This window comes from Miniopterus natalensis, chromosome 1, assembly GCF_054644295.1.
Source record: "Miniopterus natalensis isolate mMinNat1 chromosome 1, mMinNat1.hap1, whole genome shotgun sequence".
NCBI classification, from domain to species: Eukaryota; Metazoa; Chordata; class Mammalia; order Chiroptera; family Miniopteridae; genus Miniopterus; species Miniopterus natalensis.
In genome coordinates this window covers 188,512,607-188,531,357 of record NC_142081.1, presented here as the reverse complement: position 1 = coordinate 188,531,357, position 18,751 = coordinate 188,512,607, and the positions used below count along the sequence as shown (strand labels likewise).

Below are 18,751 nucleotides of genomic sequence, written 5' to 3'. Positions count from 1 at the left end.
AGCCTCTCTCCCCTCTGCTCCTTGTGAGGCAGCCAAGTGGAAGCAATGGGTTTCCATCCACGTATAAGAAGCGGGATAAGACCAGAGGGCCGCAGAGGGGAGCCGGAGGGCTCTCCTCCAAAGCAGCTTGGTCATAACGGGTTTTCTATAAGCTGTAGTGGGTGGGTCTCCAAGATTCATTCAACAAATACTCGCTGGGTGCCTTCTATGGGTTAGGCGCTAAGCCAAGCATTGGTCTCCTAAAGGGGTAAAGGTTCCTGTTGATTTTGAAAAGGAGAAACATGGAACCTGGAGAACAAAATTTTACTTCCATATCCCTTATGGGTTTTTTGGAAACCCCCAAATTTCTAAAAACTGCAAATGTATTCATACTGTTAATGACCTCAGCTGGAGTGAGGGCGCTTACGGTCTTTATGCCGCTGAGTGTGAAGATTCCTTCACACATCTGCTGAGGGAAATCAATGCGTTTGAGCGCAGGCTGCCGCCTGCCTCGACTGGGGATGACACAAAATATACAGCAAACTACGGCAGTTCCTTTCGGGCGCCCAAAATTCCTGCATCTCAAACATTTGGGGCCCAAGGATTCTGGACAGGGAACCTAACTTTTATTTGAAAGTCACCCTTGCAAATCTCTACATGGTCTCGATGACATATGTGTGACTAAAATCAAATCTTTCTCAAACAGTAATTGCCCAAAGCCTAAGCATTTATTAGATTTCGACTTCCTCATGTAGTCCAGGAAAAACTGAAAGTCCATTCCATGCAGTAAATGTTCAGGCTGCCATAGTGCTGAATTGCTATCCCCACGGCCTCCTAATTTCTTTTTTTCTTTAGAATGAGCATGAATGCTGGAGCTGGGAAAACCTCACAGATAACACAAAGAACAAGGGTCCTGGCAGCCGGCATAGTCCATACAGTGTTTTCCAAATTGTGGGTCACGATACATTAGTCTGGGTAGCGAAATCCATTCAATTGCAACCCTCATTTTGTTCTTTTTAAACATTTTTTTAAAAATTTATTTTTTTTAGAGAGAGAGAGGAAGGGAGAGTGAGAGAGAAACGTCAATTTGTTGTTCCACTTATTTCTGCATTCATCGGTTGATTCTTGTATGTGCCCTTACTGGGGATCAAACCTGCCACCTTGGTGTATCGGGACAATGCTCTAACCCAATTACGCAGCCAGGACAACTCTCATTTAAAAAAAAAAAAGGTACAGAATAAGACAGAAAATATCAGTATGAATCCCATGCAGTAAAGGCAAGTATTGTTTCATGAAACTTTTTAAAAATATGTGTGTACCTGTTTTCACACATTTATTGCGGACCGCCATTTAAAAAGCCTGAAAACTACTATTCTATAATAAGCCACCCTGCACATTTATTCATTCCGTCAACAAACATTTAGCGAAAGTCACCGAGAGGGGCAAGGGTAAGGCTGGGGGATAGGTGTTGGGCCGGGAGGAAAAGCTACACCGAGAAGATGATGCTTGAAATGAGTTTTGAGTGATAAGTAGGTACAAAAGGCACTAAACAAAGGCCATTATGTAATGGAAATAATTATCCAGTTCTTTGGGATTGAGGCACAACTCTGATTAATTAATACCTATTCTGCCCACCTCGCTGAAGTTACTGTGAGCTTGAAATGAAAGGGGATGTGCTAAAATACGGCTTTGTAAACTTTTTCAAAATTAAAAGTATTATTTTTATAGCATTTAAACACTGTCACGGACACTCTCTCACTTGATAGTCAACACTCTATGACAACTGGGACAAAAACTTTTTCCCACCCGCTGCTTACAGGGTTCGATGTTCAGTCTGGGGGCTCCTCCCCGGGTCTGCTTGTATTGACAATCATGCAGTACACACTCTCTTGGACTGTACAGCTTGGGTAGAATTTGTTGCCAAGCCCACATGGGGAAGGGAAGGTGGTTGAGGTTCAGGCCCCCACTTTGCCGACACACTCTGGGTCTTGCAGTTGGATCTGATCTGTCAGGCCTACAGAGCAAATACTGGCTTTGCTGTTTTTATGTGGGGTCAGTTATCACCTTGTCTGGCACAATACTGTTTGGCAGGTTGCTGCCCAATGCACGCCTGGGTTTAGCTTCAGCCAAGGCAGCTGGTATAAGAATCACATTAGTGGGTGACTGGGTCATGTGGCCACCCAACCACATCCAAAAGGGCTGAGCTGAGCAGGGAAAATCACAGAAAAATGTCCCACTTTCTGGTCACTCAGGTGGGGGCCAAGGGATATACACTCAGTTCTCCTTATGCCTTTGTTTTACTTTTTAGTCGAGGTGTCATTCTGCTTGTCAAATTCATGTGCAGTGTCAGGCCCAGAGATATTTGCTCTCCTCTCTAACCCTAGAAAAGGAAGGTTTGGGTTTGTTTTGGGGACAGAGGAAGGAGAAAACAAGTTAGTATTTTTTGAATGTCTACTATGTGCCAGGCACTGTTAGGAACTCTAATAATGAGAAGACCTTTATTTGATTATAACAATAAATGCAGCAGCCATTATTTAGTGAACATTACTATTTTCTAAGTTGTGCTAAATGCACTACTGGAAACATATTTAATCCATGCGGTTGCCCTATGCAACAGGTTGTAAGATTAGCCCTATTTTAGAGGTGAGGACACTGAAGCACAGAGAGGTCTATTTCTCCATCACAAAGGTAATAAGCAGCAGAGGCAGACCATTCTCTGCATACACCAACTAGGATCCTTGGGCTATAAGCAATAGCAACTGACACTCTCACAGAGGAGTCTATTGGAAGGATATTGGCACTCACAGAACCAGCAGGAAGACAGAGAAATAATGTTAGAAACAGGTAGGCAGCGAGGTGACTCTGGAGGCTGAAGGCAGGACCAGGGACCACCAGGTCTCAGTGAAAAAAGTTCAGGTCAGAAGCCACCAAACTCGATTGTGTTTCAGTCTTCCTGTTTCTCTGCCTAAAGCAGATCACTTGCCATCCTGTGCCTTGGGGGAGGACAGGACACCCAGAGCATGTCCCTCCAATCTGTCCCTCCAGACTACATCCAGTGGTAACACCCTCCCAACCGGGGTGCAGTTGAGAAAGAGAAATGAATGCTGGGAAGTAAGAAAACAATAAATGCTCATCACAGTAACCAAGGCAGATCCATTCTACTGACCACCTTCTTTCTCAACCTTGCTAAGGTTCCCCTTCTAGTGGTCTATGAAATCTCGGCGTTTCTATTAATCATACACAGAAACACAGCGAGAGTGGCGAAGTTTACACAGCTGTTGTGGGGCGTACACCTACCAGCTAGAGAGGAAAAGACCACACACCAGCTAGACTGGGTAATCGGTGAAATTTAAATGGAATAAACTTGATAAAATATGCCCAGTTTTTGGCATATATACTAGATATCATGAAATATTTTTATTATCCTCTCAAAAACAGTTTTCTTTTGAATTGCATTCCAATTACATTTTTAAAGCAGAGCTCATAACTCATGTGTTGATGTTAATTCATGCCCGCCCGCAGACACCATGAAGGTAGCAGCCTTGCGCTTATCATCTGAAGAATCCAAAATCACCATTTTCACTACTGAGTGGCTTTTATCTACCCGTTTACTGTTATCTGCAATAAAGCAAGTCATAATTGCTACAAGGAAGATCATAATAATTAAATGACTATCTGACATCCTACATTACTATTTGGATGGCTTTACAACCAGATAACTGCGGGGAGAGACGAAGGTAGCGGGATGTCAGGGAGGGGACATCTCTCCGGCAAGTGACCCCCTCTGTCTAACAATGACTCCAGGTCCTTGGAGACTTTTACTGATGGGACTGGGCGAGCTCTCATTAACCGCTGCAAGAACACGGCCTGCTAATCCAGAAGGTTTCTCAGTGCGCTGACGAACACATGTGGCTGAAGGGTTCATGCTCAGGAATAAGAAACTTCTCAACTGCAGACTCACTCTTAGAGGTTTTTGCTCCCCTGGACCCCCTCAACTTTCTACTCTGTTACTGCCCTCCTCCTGTCCTCCCCTCCCTCCCCCGTCAGGAATACCTCCTTCCCTGTCCAATAAGCAGCTCGGAGAAACCCAATTCAACAATCAACACAACTTCTCTAACTTCAAATAAGTCACTCCCTCTATTCCCGGACCCCAACTTTGCCTGCCCAGTGATCGCTGGCCGGGACCATCACAACAGCCTCCTCTTATCTCCCTACCTGTCTAGTCCCGGTGCCAGTCTCTTTGAAAACCATCAATTAGGTCCTCGCACTCTTCTTTAAAAATCTCAAGGAGATTGGCAAACAAGAGCCCTTCAGTGTGTGCCCGCAGTCCACCTCTCGGGCTTTTCCTGCCATCAGTCCCACCTACAGCTACCCCGCCCTCGATCTCCTTCCTCTCTTTCTTTCTTACCCTGTCCTGGACTCAGCTCACAAGTCCCTGTCTAGAAAGCCCTCTGCCGCCTTTGGGGCAGAGTAAGAGCTAGCTCCCGATGGCCACGAGTACACCCTGATTAGAGTACACACTGCATCACCGCCACCCGCCCCCTGCCCGAGGCCCCTTTGCAGCCAAGGTCATTCATTCACCTTTGCATCTCCAGAGCCCAGCACAGCTCCTGGCCCAGAGTGAGCGCTCAGTAAATATTTGTGAAATAAATTTGTTTTCACTAAGCTGAAAAGAACATATATAAACCTATTATATAAAAATTTATTTATATATTTATAATATATATTTTTGTAAGGTAGCCATCAATGTATTAAGCCCAAATCTCTGAATCCCATTTTAGCATCATGTTCAGAAAAAAAAAAGTCCAGTTACATAAATTTCATGTGTATGATGGAGAGGTCACAGGATAGATCCTATAGGATTACCAAATGGCATTTGTATTTAACTTCATTTTTATCACTTAAAATGGACACCTCCCTACATCACATGGCCATGTACTCAATTAGCTACCTTCAACTTTTAAAGTCTTACAGATTCGCCACTCTAGATAGGCATAAAGGACTGTCACTTGGAGATGCATATATACTTAACCTGGCCAGACTGAGCTAAGGCATCTGTAGCGTAAAATGCCACGTGGGGCCAACCATGCCCTGGCACACACTGTGCTGAAGTCCTTGGCCTGCAGCAGTCCCAGCCCCGCAACACATTGGCCAGCGCCTTCATTATGTGTCTCTCCTGTCCTGTCCACACCTCAGCTTCCAATTGTACAGCTTCCTGGGCATTTCCACAACCTTTGTCTAAATCTGTGTCTGCCTCTGTAATTTTTAGGTAACAAGCAATTTCAGGTTGGTAACTTATGTTTCTAATGCCATTCTCTAAGATCATTTTTTAAAATAATCTATCTTTCTAGGAGTCGTCTTGGTGGTTTCCCTCTCCGGTATTATTTTCGACAGGCAAACTTTGATTATTTGAATGCCCCAGGGGATGTGCTGAAATTTAAGTTAAGTGAGATTTCAGGTAATTGGGAGAGTTTATAATGTGAACTATAGTAGCTGGGGGGTATGTGGGATTCACTGACAGTCTTGGTTAACTGGAGTTGTGAATAAGGAAGGTTTGCCTGAATATCTATTTCAATCCTTCATTCCTGCTATTTCTCCTTTCCTCCCTCTCCCCATCTTCTGTCTCTACAATCTACAGAGAGTGGCCCTGCTGGTTCAGGCCCATAAAGAGAAGGAAATGCAAGGGGAAGAGTTTGGCTTTCCTTCTAGTTGGCCTCACACAGGCTGGGAAGCCCCATCTCATTTGCTGAGGAGCGCGTGTATTTTTAAACACCACCGCCGCCCAGAGTGGGTTTGCCGTCTTCCCACTGCTGGGCCCATCTGACCTTGCCTCGGGCGGAGATACTGACGCTGGCGTGAGATTCCGGCTTGTTTCAGAGAGCAGGCGTTCGAGATGGAGCACTAAAACTACCCCGGCACCTGAGGCTCTCCCTCCTCCATCCGGGCTGCCAGGGGCCTGGGAGACGCTGGGTACAGGGGACAAGCCGTGTCACCAATTCTCACACATGCAATGACATTATACAACAGTCACGTGTGGCATGTGATGGGCTCTCTGGCCATTTCATTACATGATCCTTCAATTCAGGTGCAGAGGGCTCTTCTTGTGGGCTGGGTAGCAGTGAAAAGCCAGGAAGGCATGGACAACTTTTGGTGGCTCATTTTTCCCTTGTCTCAAAAAGGAATCATAAGAAGGCCCTAAAACCTGTCTTGCATATCTATCAGCTCTTACCCTCTCTAGTCGGCCCCAAACACCATGAGGCAGAGGGGACCTGGAGCAGCACCTCCACTCTATAGATGAGGTCCTGAGAGGCTCAAGGGGTGGCATCTGCCGAACTAGAATTGATTCCTCGACTGTCCTTTAATAAAAGGTGTTCCAAAGGTACAGAGACAAAGGCCTCATTAACAGAAGCAACTGGGATTTAGAGTAAAATGTGGGTTTCACTGCCATCACCTTCCACTGGGCATGAGAAGCCATTCACCTCCTCTGTGCTTCCGTTTCCTCTTTTATAAACGATGATATGAATAATCATCATCATTTGGAGGCTATTGGGCACCCAAGATGATTTAGCATTTCACATATATGAATCATTAATCATCGCAATCCCAAAAGGTAATCTTATTTTTCCTTTTACAGATCAAGAAACTGAGGCTCTAAGAGGTTTAAACAAGTCATGCAGCTTGTAAGGACAGAGGGTGGGATTTGAACCCAGGCCTGTCCCATGCCCTTTCTGCCAATGCCCTGCCTCTCTCACAGAAGAGTCTAAGGATTCTGTAAGACAATTCATGTAAAAGAAACAACAACAATAAATTCTAAAGGCACCAATCTTATTATCACAGTCATAAGAACTGTGTCGGTCCTATTCAAAGAAAGAAAACCACCTCTATTCCTCAGTTTGCCAGCAGACACTGCCTTCCTGAAAAATATTCTCCCCCTGCCGGGATGAATAGTTCCATGGAAGGGCCAGAGCCCTCAAGTTGAAGATTCAACTCAAGATGCAGCACTTGTGGGAAACTTGCCGGCTCCCATCTCTGAGATACTTGAGTCAGGTGCAGGTACTCTAAAGCAAGGAGGTGTTTGTTCCATCCCAGTCCGCCCCAAAAGGCATCATCTGCAGACTAGAGATCTTGAAATCAGCCATGCAAATCCATCACCACTTTAATTATCCAAGTAAATAGAGCTCTTACCGCCATAGGCCCAGATGCTAATCAATCGTGATCATTACAGCTCCCCCAATGGTTCTCTCTGGATGAGAACCACGGAGTCATCACTAAAGGGCCACTTGGGCCCAAATTTCTGCCTGCAGGGTGAAGGTTTCCCCAGCTGAAGCTGGCGGCTGGGAGCTGTTTTTTCCCCTCTCTTTACACCTTGCTCATATTTTTCTGAGACCGATAATTTCCTCCTGCACTTCATCGTCATTTTCACTTTCTCCCAACTCCAGGCAATAGTGACTGGTGAGAAATTTTCCTCAGCGAGAACTGTCAGTTCAGAACTCAGCCCCACAGCAAAAAGTTAGGTGGAGATTCATTCCAGAACACAGGTGGGTGTGCAATCCTGGTGATTCAAATCCCTGGAGATTTCAGAGGACAGATTAAATTGTAAATATTTCTTAAGGCGGGGACTCTGTCCAGGTCTGTTTCTCTAACTGATAACTGTGCAAATGAGTTGACTATGTTGGCGAAGGCTCCCCTGGGTGCCTGAGTTAATTATGGCTTTCAGGGAAGATGGCAAAATCCTCATTGGCTACATATCGCCAGTGGACCTCAAGGCAATATGGGGCATGATTTTACTCTCTTTCCTTGACAGTCCATGTGTCCACAACCACCACTACCTCTGTCATCACCGTTCATCAGGAGAGTATTTAAGAGACAATAAAATAGATTGCTCCATTTTACTCTTCTCCAAGTACAGAACTAAGACCTGACACCTAAAAACTTCCTTGGAGAAGGGCACACAGACATCATTGCTGCAGGTAATGTCAAGGTTTGGGCACTTCTCTTTCAGTAAAGAAAATTCAATAACAATCAGGATCACTACAGATAGTACCATCAAGACGAAGTGGCTGACCCTCCCAAAGGAGATGCAGTTTCAGAGGCAGAGACCTAAAAGGGTAGTGAAGGCAATGGTGGTCCCAAGTGAAACCTTCAGTGTAGGGGATCTAATGTTCCTGGGGTCCAGTCCTTGCCCTGCCACATCTTGTTCAATGACCTTGAGCAAATTAATCCATCTCCTGCTGAGCCCAAGACCCTGGATCTGTAAAATGACCACGATTGTATCTACATCATAGGGTTCTTGAGAAGATTAAAGGAGATACTAAAACAAAGTGTCTAGCCCAGTACCTGGCATTAGCTGGCATTTACTAAGAGGTATCTTTATCACCATCACCAACATCCATAATCATCCTCTTTATGGACTCATCAGGACTGATTGCTGTCTGCTTGGTAGGAAATGTCCTATGAAGCCTGATGGGCCCAGGTCCCAGATATGGCCAAGGAAGCATCAGTCAAAACACAGATGGCAGACTCCTCTCCCATCACCTGTGACCAGGCACTGTGTGGGCACTTCGCACACTTGATCCTCACAATGAGACCCTATGACATAGGTCCTACTACGACTCCCACATACATACAAAGTGCTGGAAGCAGAGGTGTCCTGGGACTTCTGGGAAGCTTCCTTAAGGGGAAAGTCATCCTAACTGACAAGGTGGTTATGGGGATTAGATTAGGGAATGTAGAGGAAGGTGGCAAAATCCTGCTGCACTTTGCACTCCAACTTTTAGCAAAGTGCCCAGGACAGTCAGTCCTCTTCAATATCAGGGGAAGAAAGTCAAATGTAAGGGATTCTTTTTATTATTTCTCATGAAGAGACGATGACCACAGGAACCAAAGAAATTACACGGTCTCTTTGCACAAGAGTCAACGGTGGGTGGCAGATGGCCTGGGAGGAAGCTCACATTATAGTCCAGAGCAGAGTTCAGGGCTGGCGTGTTTCAGAGCCACCATAACACAGGTCAGAGCCCATCACAGAAAGCAGCTCCTTACAACCAAATGATTTCCACCCACAGCCTCTGTCTGACTCTTTCCAAGCAATATGTCTGAGACCATAAAATTCCAGTTTGGAAGAAAGGAAGGAAAAGAAAGGAGAAAGAAACGGCCTTGTAGTAAATTCACCAATCCCTTAGAGCGTATTAAAAGGAGATCTGACTCAACTACCTTTAAAAGATCACAATCTTTTGAAACTCAGGTCTGTGAGATCAAATGGATGTAAGAGGATTTTGGGGAAAGAAACAGAAGGATTGTGTTCTGACAAAAATAAATGGTTGTCCTTGTTTTAATTCAGTAGTTTTTCCACTCAAGTGTTAACTGAGAACCCAACAGGCTTGTCATCTCTTTTAAATTTGTTAACTACACACAGGAACTTGGCACTAGGCACAGTGGGCGATTCACAGATGACTCAGCCCTTTCCTGCTCGGAGTAACTCCCAGCTGGAGGCGAGGCAGGAAAATAAATATTTCCAACACAAGGCGGCCATGGGGACCCCAGTCGCAGAGGCGGGCTTAGATGCTAGGCGGTCGCAGAAGGCAAGGGAGCTTCCAGCTGGGGGGCAAGGCGGTCATGACCAAGCCTTGCAGAGGACTGAGGAGGGGTAAGAGGACAAGCTCTCCAGACAGAGGGCGCAGGACATGTGAAAAGGGGAAATGCAAAAAAGGCTGGAACGTCTGGTTTAGATGAAAGTAAGAAAGGCCTTAAATGACAACAGGGTCTGAACCAAAGTGAGAGCCAATCAGGGCTATGGAGGTCTTTGAACAAGGAAGGGTCAGGACCCGAGATTTTGGGTGGGCTGGAAAGGCCGGAGGAGATGCAGGAGGCAGGAAGGCTGTTGGAGGCCCCCCTGCAAGAACCCAGGGGGGAGAGGGTTACTGTTAGTGCTGTCTTTTCCTGAGCATCAGCAGCAGCTTAATAGGAGGAGGCCTATTCAAGACTCCAGCAAATGAGGAAAGTGGAGTGGTTGCAGCCAGAGAGGGGTACAAATGGGGAAAGCCGAACTATTCGGGCAGAAGATTGGCCTGGGGGCCAGGAAGAGGGGTACGGCATCAGAAGGTGATTAAGAGGCGCGCAGAAGAGGCCGTGGGGATGGAAGGTCCTCAGGAATTGATTGAGAAGCTACAAGTGTGCTCAAAGGTCTGGCAACACGGGAGACTGTTGGGAAAGAAGAGAAGGTGACAGAGTGACCCTGACAGGACTCACCAGGCTGGAGCAAATTAAAAAGCAAATTGGAGCAGGCTAGGAGAAGGGAGTCCCATCCCTGCCACCTCCAATATTGCCTTGGTCATGGGTCTGCAGATGGCAGAGCCAGCAGATCCGTCAATCTGTGCTCCATCAATATGAATTTTCAGTGGCATCCTCTTGACAGCCGGCAGCTGACACATCACCTCTCTCTGCAGAAGCATCTTTGAGGGCCGGGAAGGGTTTTCTTAAAGCCCAGGCAAGGACAGGACCACCACCTCAGCTGTAGAGGGCTGGCGACTTTAAAACACTTTTCACAATGTAATCTCATCTTAAATGCGGCGGAATTTGGTCGGTTTGGGACGCTATCAGTGTCCTCACTCAGGTCCTGCTCCTCTTGAACCATCGCATGAAGCTTACCATTCTATTTTATTATTACTATTATTATTTTAACCCTCACCCAAGGCTATGCTTTACTTCAAGCCTGGGTGACGTTATGAGGGTGCGGGCTCCCCTTCCACCAACGAGGACCAGTAGGAAAAGCTGTGACAGGGGAGATGTGGAAGGCCCACCTGCATGAGGTGAGGGCGTGAAAAGAGGGTGGAAGCTGGAATGCGTGGCATCCGTTCAGCTGGAGTAGCCGATTTATGAGCGGAGCAGTGGGACACAGGCTAGGAAGGTCAAGGCCAGTTCAAGGAGGGCCTTGACTACCAGTAATGGGGAGCCATGGAAGGCTTCTGACTAAGAGAACCTGGTGAAAAGCGTTTTGTTTTTTTAAGGTGGCTCTATAGGTCAGTTGTATAGAAAGAGGGCAGACTGGCTTGAAGAAGATCTGATAACCTGAACATCATTAAGATGTGTAGTGTTTCAAAACCTGATTTTCCCAAAGCAAGTCTCATAGGAAGCGTAATCATTCTTCATCAGATCAAATATTGCTGCTCCTAGCCATTATATAATAACATAGTAGCTTTTTCAACTTTTAATAATCTAGTTAATGTTCTATCAGGCATCACTATTTCAACAAGTACTCTTTTTCAGTGTCTTTTCATTCAATATCTGAATATTGTAATTATTTTCCTCAGATGTTTTGTTTTCTCTTCATTTTGTATTTCTTAAATTATGATTACATTTTGTTCTGAACATAATAAACATTTCAAAATAATTTCTTTTTTAAAAAGATGTGTGCTATAATAAAATAGCACAAGATAATGGAAACTGAGTAGAAGAGGTGAAATAAAAATGCAAAGACTTCAAAATAAATATTTAACCAAAGGTTTGTGTTCCTTGGGGCCAGGCATCCCCTACCACTGGCGCCACTTTACCTGATGGGCGAGAGACAGACTCTCCACTAAGCAAAGTCGCCTGCCCTGAGATACCCAAAGCCCCAAGAAGGTTTTCTTGGTGGAAAACCAGGCCGTGAGTAAGAAGCGTCATTCACTCTCGTCATTTTCATTCAGGGACTAGCCAAAGTCCTCTCCTAATCTTCAGCCAATTACTTTATTCAGTGTAAGAGTCAGTAAATTAATTTTTAACATAATAAGGGTAGAAACTGTCCATTTTAGAAGCACATATGCGAATTTCCCTGCACAGGAGAGAACATGAATCCCATCAGATAAAAATAGCGGTTGTGCTCACTTTCCCCCACACGCTAATTTTAATAAACTTTCTCTGGAATTAGTCTGCCTCTAGGAAGAGCTGCTCATCAAAAACGCTCCCAGTAAGCACTGCACTTGCCTCAGAAGAGTTCAAGCGCTCCTGGGAAACGGAACAATGCAGAGTTCTAAACAGCACTCATCTTCCTCTCGACCACCCCCCAACCTTCTATCATACCCAGCACCTCACTCTCTAGCCACCCACCAGGGGTCGTCTGGGACTCACTCTATTCCATATTCCCAAGCCAGCTGGCTATGAAATCCTGTACAGGTCATCCTTTAAAAATGTCTCATTGCCATGCCTTTTTCTCTATTCCCACTGATGCTGTATCCACTTCATGCATTCAAACATGCAAGCATTCACAGATTCTACATTTACTGAGCACCTACAAAGGGCAAGGTACACTGCCAAGTGCTAAGGTCACAAGTTGATAGCATGTGGTCCCTATTTTCAAGGAGTTTTAGATCTTTTGGGTCTAGTGGTGACAGAGACAAGTCAAGGGTTAGTTAGAAAACCATATGATAAGTGGAAGGATATAGGTGCCAATAGGAAATTTGGGAATGTTGATGATGACAGGAAAAACTAGATTACCGATCTCTCATCTTGTCTTTCCCTGATTCCTGGCAAAGTTACCAAATTTGTCTTTAGTTGGTAAATAACAGCTTGCAGATGATAAAGGCTCAGTGATTGTTGAGTTCAGTGGAAACAAATCCCAAGTATTTTCATCAACTTGTACTCCAGCTAGACCAGCACTCAGTGTCTCTGTTGCCAGCTCCCCTTCTGTCTGTCTTCTGAAGTTCACCACCTGGTGCACCTGGCTAGCCAACCTTGATGTCTGCCTTACCTCACCCTACTAGCTTCTGTCTTTATCTGGAGCATTTCCTCAAAGGCCAACTACCAGCCCAGTGTTCATGCCTGTTTCCTGCCATGATCGCACACGTCCTCTTCAAACAGAAGGGAAGGACCCAGTTCAAGTTCCACTTCTAAGGAGCTTTTTCCTTTCATAAAGCCTCGCCAACCCCTTAATACGTGCCTAAGATACATTGTTCACTAGACTGTGCACTTTTTCATTTAATAATAATAGTATTAATATAAGTAATACTTTGAAATATTAACTGATACCCTATCTATCCATCTTTCCTCCATTTCCTGCAACCCCTACGCTACTTCTCTCTGCATAGTCCTGTCCCTTGGTAGAAGCCAGACATTCTGCCTTTGTGTTCCAAGGAGGGGAGCGCCCAGTAGAATGCCGGTAACAACGTGACTAGCTTTTCCGTTTTGAAGGCCTGGTACTTAAGACATCAGGGCACAGAAGAATCTCCCCAATAGCTCCCTTCCCCATGACACCCCCCCCAACCACCAAAAAACAAGACTAGAAAAGATCTCAAAGTTGGAAAAAGGGCAGAATCAGAGTGCAAGGAAGAGGAGCTTGGTTACCAGTGAGTCTCTGAGAAAAAACATTGAGCTTTGCCCAGTCAGCACGGGATGGGAGAGGAGAGTAAGAACTGGGGGGCCGGGGTGGGGAGCATGGCTAGTTGTGATGGAAAGCTGGTGGGCTGAGGAATTAGAGGGGTAAGGAGTAAAGGCTTTGTAACGAGAGCTGTCTTGAATACCCTTTTCCCGCTTTAAAAAAAAATTAATTTCTCTATGTAAATTAAAGGGATAATTTAAATAGAGAAAAATTCACCTTTTTCAAGTGTAACATTCTATGAATTTTCGCAAACCTATAGTCTCATAGCCATCCCCACAATCAAGGCATAGAATATGTCCATCGCACCAAAGTTCCTGCGTGCTCCCCTGTAGTGGATCCGCTCACCCCATTCCCAGGCTCTGGCAAACAGTGATCTGGCTTTTGTTCTGCCTCTTCAAGAATTTCATGTAAACGGAATCTTATCGTAGGTACATTTGAGTCTCTGGCTTCTTTCAGTTACCAAATGTTAAGATTCATCAACTTTTTGCATGGATCAGTAGTCTGTTCCACTTCAACAATGAGCAGGATTCTGTCAAGGGATGGAGCACAGTTCATCTGCTCAGCAGTTAATGGGCATTGGGATTATTTCCAGTTTTCAGCAATTATAAAGAAGACTGCTATAAACATTCACATACAAGTCTTTGTATGAACACGTCTTCATTTCTCCTGGGAGTAGGAGATCAATTCCTAGGAGTAGGGTTGCTGGGTTGTTTGGTTAGGTGTATGTATGAGTTGATGAGAAACGGCAAAACTGTTTTCAAAAGTGGTTAGACCATTTGATATTCCTCCAGCCACATATGAGACGTCCAGGGTTCCTCACCCTTGTCAGCACTTGGTTTGTTCATCTTTTAGTTTGTTTTTCCATTCTAATAGGTGTGTTGCAGCATCCTGTGGTTTTCACTTACATTTCCCTAATGACTGATGACATTGAGTATCTGTTCATATGCTTATTTGCCATGCAGATATCTTATTGAGTGCAGTTTCTGTTAACAATTTTGCCCATTTTTAAGATTAGGTTGTTTGTTTTCTCAGTATTGAGTTGAGAGGGTTCTTTATATATTCCAGATGTAAACTATGTGTTCACACATTTTCTTCCAGTATATGGTCTGTCTTTCCATTTTCTTAACAGGGTCTCCTCCAAAAGTCAGTGGCTGTACTGTCTTCTACCTGCCTCACAGCCACTGCATACAACACATTCGAGAAATACAACAGTGATTGCTATCTAATTAATTAACCAAAACTCAAAAACAGTGAAATTGAATTAGGCATGGTTTATCATAGGGCAGTAGGCTGAGCAATGACCAGGATTTTTATCTTGGAAATAAAAAAGTGATTGATTGTCCGCATAGCTACCTTTCAAGATTTTTCTGATTTTGAAAGATCACCTCAGGTGGTGATAAGAACATTTCCCCCTACCCAGACATTTAATTTTCAAAATAGACCACCAGCCATGCCCCTTTCACATGCACAGCTACGTTTACTCCAGGGCCTGCGAGAAGGCTGTAATTTTAGCTTGTTACACTGAAAATATGAAAATAAAGCTGATCTCTGTAGAATCATTTTAAATGAAAACTGCTTCCTAGAGGCAAGCTAAGGAAGCAAACTGATTGAAAGAGAGCACAGGGCTCTGGGCAGGAAGGGAACTGGAGTGCGGACCCCGCATGGGAGGTAGAAACAGGGACTTCTGCAGAAATAGGTGTGAGTGTGTCAGAAAGCACATTCGGCCCAGCTCAGATGTCTGGGAGCGGCTTCCTCAGTTCCTTTGGCTGGGGGCCAAAATCTCACTGAAGCACCTCTGGCCACTGACTATGCTCTTCCTTAAATCCCACCTGGCTGAATACCAGCCAGTTCTCCACGCCAAGCCCGGTCCACACCTGGCCAGCTGAACTTGAGTGGGCAGGGGAATCACCTGGGTGGCTCGGTTTGTGAAAAAGGCAGATTTGGAGCTACAGCCTCAGGCACTCGCATGCCCTCTGTGGATTCGTTTCCTGTGGCTACCATAACAAATTACCACAAACCGGGTGGCTTGAAACACAGAAATTTACTCTCCCACAGATGGGGAGGCCAGAAGTCCAAACTCAGTGTGACAGCAGGATTGGTTCCTTCTGGAGGCTCTGAAGCTGAATGTGTCCCAGGCCTCTTCCAGCTCCTGGTAGCTGCGGGCCACCCTCGGCATTCCTTGGCTTGGGGGTGCGTAACTTCCACGTCTGCCTCTGTCTTCATAGGACCTTTCTCTGGGTGTGTCTCAATCTTCTCATAGCCTTTCCCTTTGTATCTCTATGTCTCAACTCTATCTTCTCTTACAAGGACACCACTCAGATTTAGGGGCCACCCTAAAGCTAGGACGATATCACCCTGAGATTCTAAACTTGATTACATCTTCAAAGACCCTATTCCCAAATAAGTTCACATTCATGCGGGGAGGGGGAGGGGCATTAGGTCAGTGTATCCACTGGAGGGTGGGGAGGGAGATTTCAATGCACTACAGTAGATTTGTGGTGAGACTCAAACTCTTGCATTTTCCCCCAAAATGTAGAGTGGCTCTTTGGGCTCTTTCCTCCTAAAATTACTCTGATGCAGGTGATCTGTAAATCATCTTCTGAGAAACATTTAATCCAGTCACTGAGGATTAAACAATGAATAAGACATGGTCCTCTCCCTTGGAGAACCTAGCGTCTAGGGGAGGGTACAGACAGAGGGACAGATGATTAAAACACAAAGTGTGGCCTAGTGATCCCAAGCGCTGGAGTCAGGCAGACCAGGGTTCCCAACTCTGCCCCTCTAGCTGTGGGGCTCCCAGGAAGTTCCTTAGCCTGTCTGAGCCACAGTCTCCTTATCTGTAAAATAAGAAATAATTTCTCCCTTTTGCCACAATGAGAATGGGCCATGTAAAATGCTTAACATCGAAGATGGACACAAGGAATAGCTATTAGCTATCGTGACGGCAGGAAGCATGTTGCATTCACTGTCACATCCCCCAGCCCCTCGCTGCGTCCCTTCCACATCCTAAGCCTGTAATGAATGTCTGTGGGAGGCAAGAAGGCATCACTGGAGAAACGCAGCTGGGATAGGCAAGACAAGTCCTGGATCTCAACTGATTCTGCAAGCATACCTGCTGTGTATGGGGCTCAGTAGGCCACAAGAAGAAAGCCAAATAAAGCACACAGCCTAGCAGGGAGGCGGACGGATCACAACACAGTGCACCTCCTTCCTTTGGTCTTCCATCCTTCACAGTCCATTCTTGTGTATTCTCTTAGTATCAGTATAGTTTGGGAAGGCCCCTCCCAAACTGTACCATATGTTCCAGGAGTCCTTTGATGGCAAGAAAGGTTCTCTCTCCACCACTGAATCCCAAGGACCTGGCAATGAACCAGACTCCTAATCGGCATCTGGTGAGTGTTTGTGGGCAGGGTGAATGCTCTGCTGCTATTTCAGAGTCCAACACTGGACTTCTCTGAAGGACCACCTCCAGCCTCCTTGACTCCTGGGTATGATTCTTGATGGGCCAAGAGAAAAGATGCCCAGAGGATCCATCCCTTGACACAGAGCTTGAAAAGTGAGGGGACATGGGGACAGGCTGCAATACAATGTATCATAATAGTATACAGTTAGGAGTTTTCAATTACTAAACCAAGAGTATACAAATTAAACTAAGGAAGAAGCTATGACATCTCATTCCTCTTTAGAAATGCAATGCTTTGCACACATTAGACATTCACTTCTGTTATCAGGCTGACCTGGCGGCCCAGAAAATATTTAGAAGAGAAAGTCAGTACGCTGCATGTGTGCACAGGAGTAAAGGAAAAGAAGCCCCAGTGGGCCTTGGGGATGGAGGACAGGTCTCAGGTGGGAGAGAAGGGAGAGTTTCTGGTGCGTGGTCAGCCGGGCTCGGTGACGTGCGTAACTGCCATCACAAATGGTGGTGGTAAGTCAGGACAAGCAACCTGCCTGTGAGAATGAGACATCAGCAACCCCTCTGCCTGGAGAAGTCAGGCAGCTCCTCCCAAGCCCAAAACTCTCAGGGTGGCCTGAAGAGGCAATAGCATAGGAGTCCCCCAAATCGGACCCTGGGGTGTTTATGACAAAATAGGGGGGCATGGTGTTCTCTGCTCCACAGATCAAACGACTCTGCACCTGTGTTTCGCTTAAAAGGCCGACAGTAAACACGTGCTGATTTAATTGACTAGTAAATGAAGGAAGGTTACGGAGGACCCTGAACTATCCCCCCAAACCTCCGCCGCGCGTAAGGCCTCCTGGCCCGGGTGGTGCCCCAGGGCCCGGATTTCCCCCTGGCACCACCTTTCCGCTTCAGCACCGGGCATCCAATCGCTTGGCTCCAAAACAGTGGTGACTAGGCGGGCAGGTGGGGCTTGGCTCCTTCTCCCGGATCCCCGGCCGCTCTCTCCAATCCTGGGCCAAGCCCTGCCGGAGGGAGGGCCCCTCCCCAAAGGCTGTCACCAGATGGCGTGGAGGAGAGCGGCGCCGGGACGGCCCTGACCGTGCGGCAGGGACAGCGCACCTGGCTGGGCGCGCGGGGGCAGGGCGCGCGGGGGCAGGGCGCGCGGGGGCAGGGCGCGCGGGGGCTGGGCGCGCGGCCACCCGGTGCGCGTCCCCCTCGCGCGCCCCGGCCCCGCTCGGCCACCGGGGAGCACGCGCCCGGGGCTGGCGGCGCCCGGCCCGGCCCGGCCCGGCCCATCCCGCCTGGCCGGCGCCTCGGCCTCACCTCGCTCACCAGCCCCTGCCAGTCGCTCTCGGTGCGGTCGCCGTTCATGGCCTCCTCCTGCAGGCGCGCGCGGGCCGCATGGACGCCGCCCTCCGCCTCCTCCGCGTCCGCCGCCGCCTCCGCCTCCTGCTGCGCCGCCGCCGTCGCCGCCACGGGCCCGCGAGGGCCTGGAGCCGCGGAGCCGCTGCGCCGCCGCCTCCAGCGGCCGCCCGCGCTGTCGCCTCGACGTCAGCCTCGGCGGGAGGAAGGGGAGGAGGAGCCCGGCCGGCCCGGCCCGCCCCGCGGCGCCCGGACCCGACCCCGACCCCGACCCCGACCCCGACCCCGACCCCGGCCCGCGCCGGGCTCCAGCGGGGAGGCGGCCCGGTCCCAGCCGGCGGTGACCCCTGACCCCGGCCCTGCCGCTCTGCAGGCTCCGGGCAGCAGGCGGGACGGGCACCTGTGTGTCCCCAACGAGAAGCGCATCCCCAAACCCAGCCCTTTCCTGACCGCCCTCAGGCTCCCGCGCTGAGGCTGTAAGCGCAACAGGGGCTTTGCCCTGTTGGCCGGTGAAAGATGGGTACAGGGCCTGGCACATGGCAGGCGCTCTTCAAAGATTTGTTGAGCACCTGAATGAATGAAGCAGGCGTTATGTATTTAACATTGTTTTTCAAGCTACTAAGGTTTATTTATATTTATTTCTTAAATTGTCAGCTGTCATA

General features: G+C 47.3%; 1 protein-coding gene across 1 annotated transcript in view; it reads right to left on the bottom strand.

Annotated features, from left to right (window-relative positions):
• Nucleotides 1-18,116, bottom strand: part of CCDC149 (coiled-coil domain containing 149) — an 86,302-nt gene extending 68,186 nt beyond the window's left edge. The window contains exon 1 of the mRNA XM_087827990.1: nt 18,051-18,116. Within this exon, the coding sequence (XP_087684116.1) occupies nt 18,051-18,098 (48 nt within the window). The 5' untranslated portion in view covers nt 18,099-18,116. The remainder of the gene's footprint in view (nt 1-18,050) is intronic.
• Between the last annotated feature and the right edge of the window lie 635 nt (nt 18,117-18,751).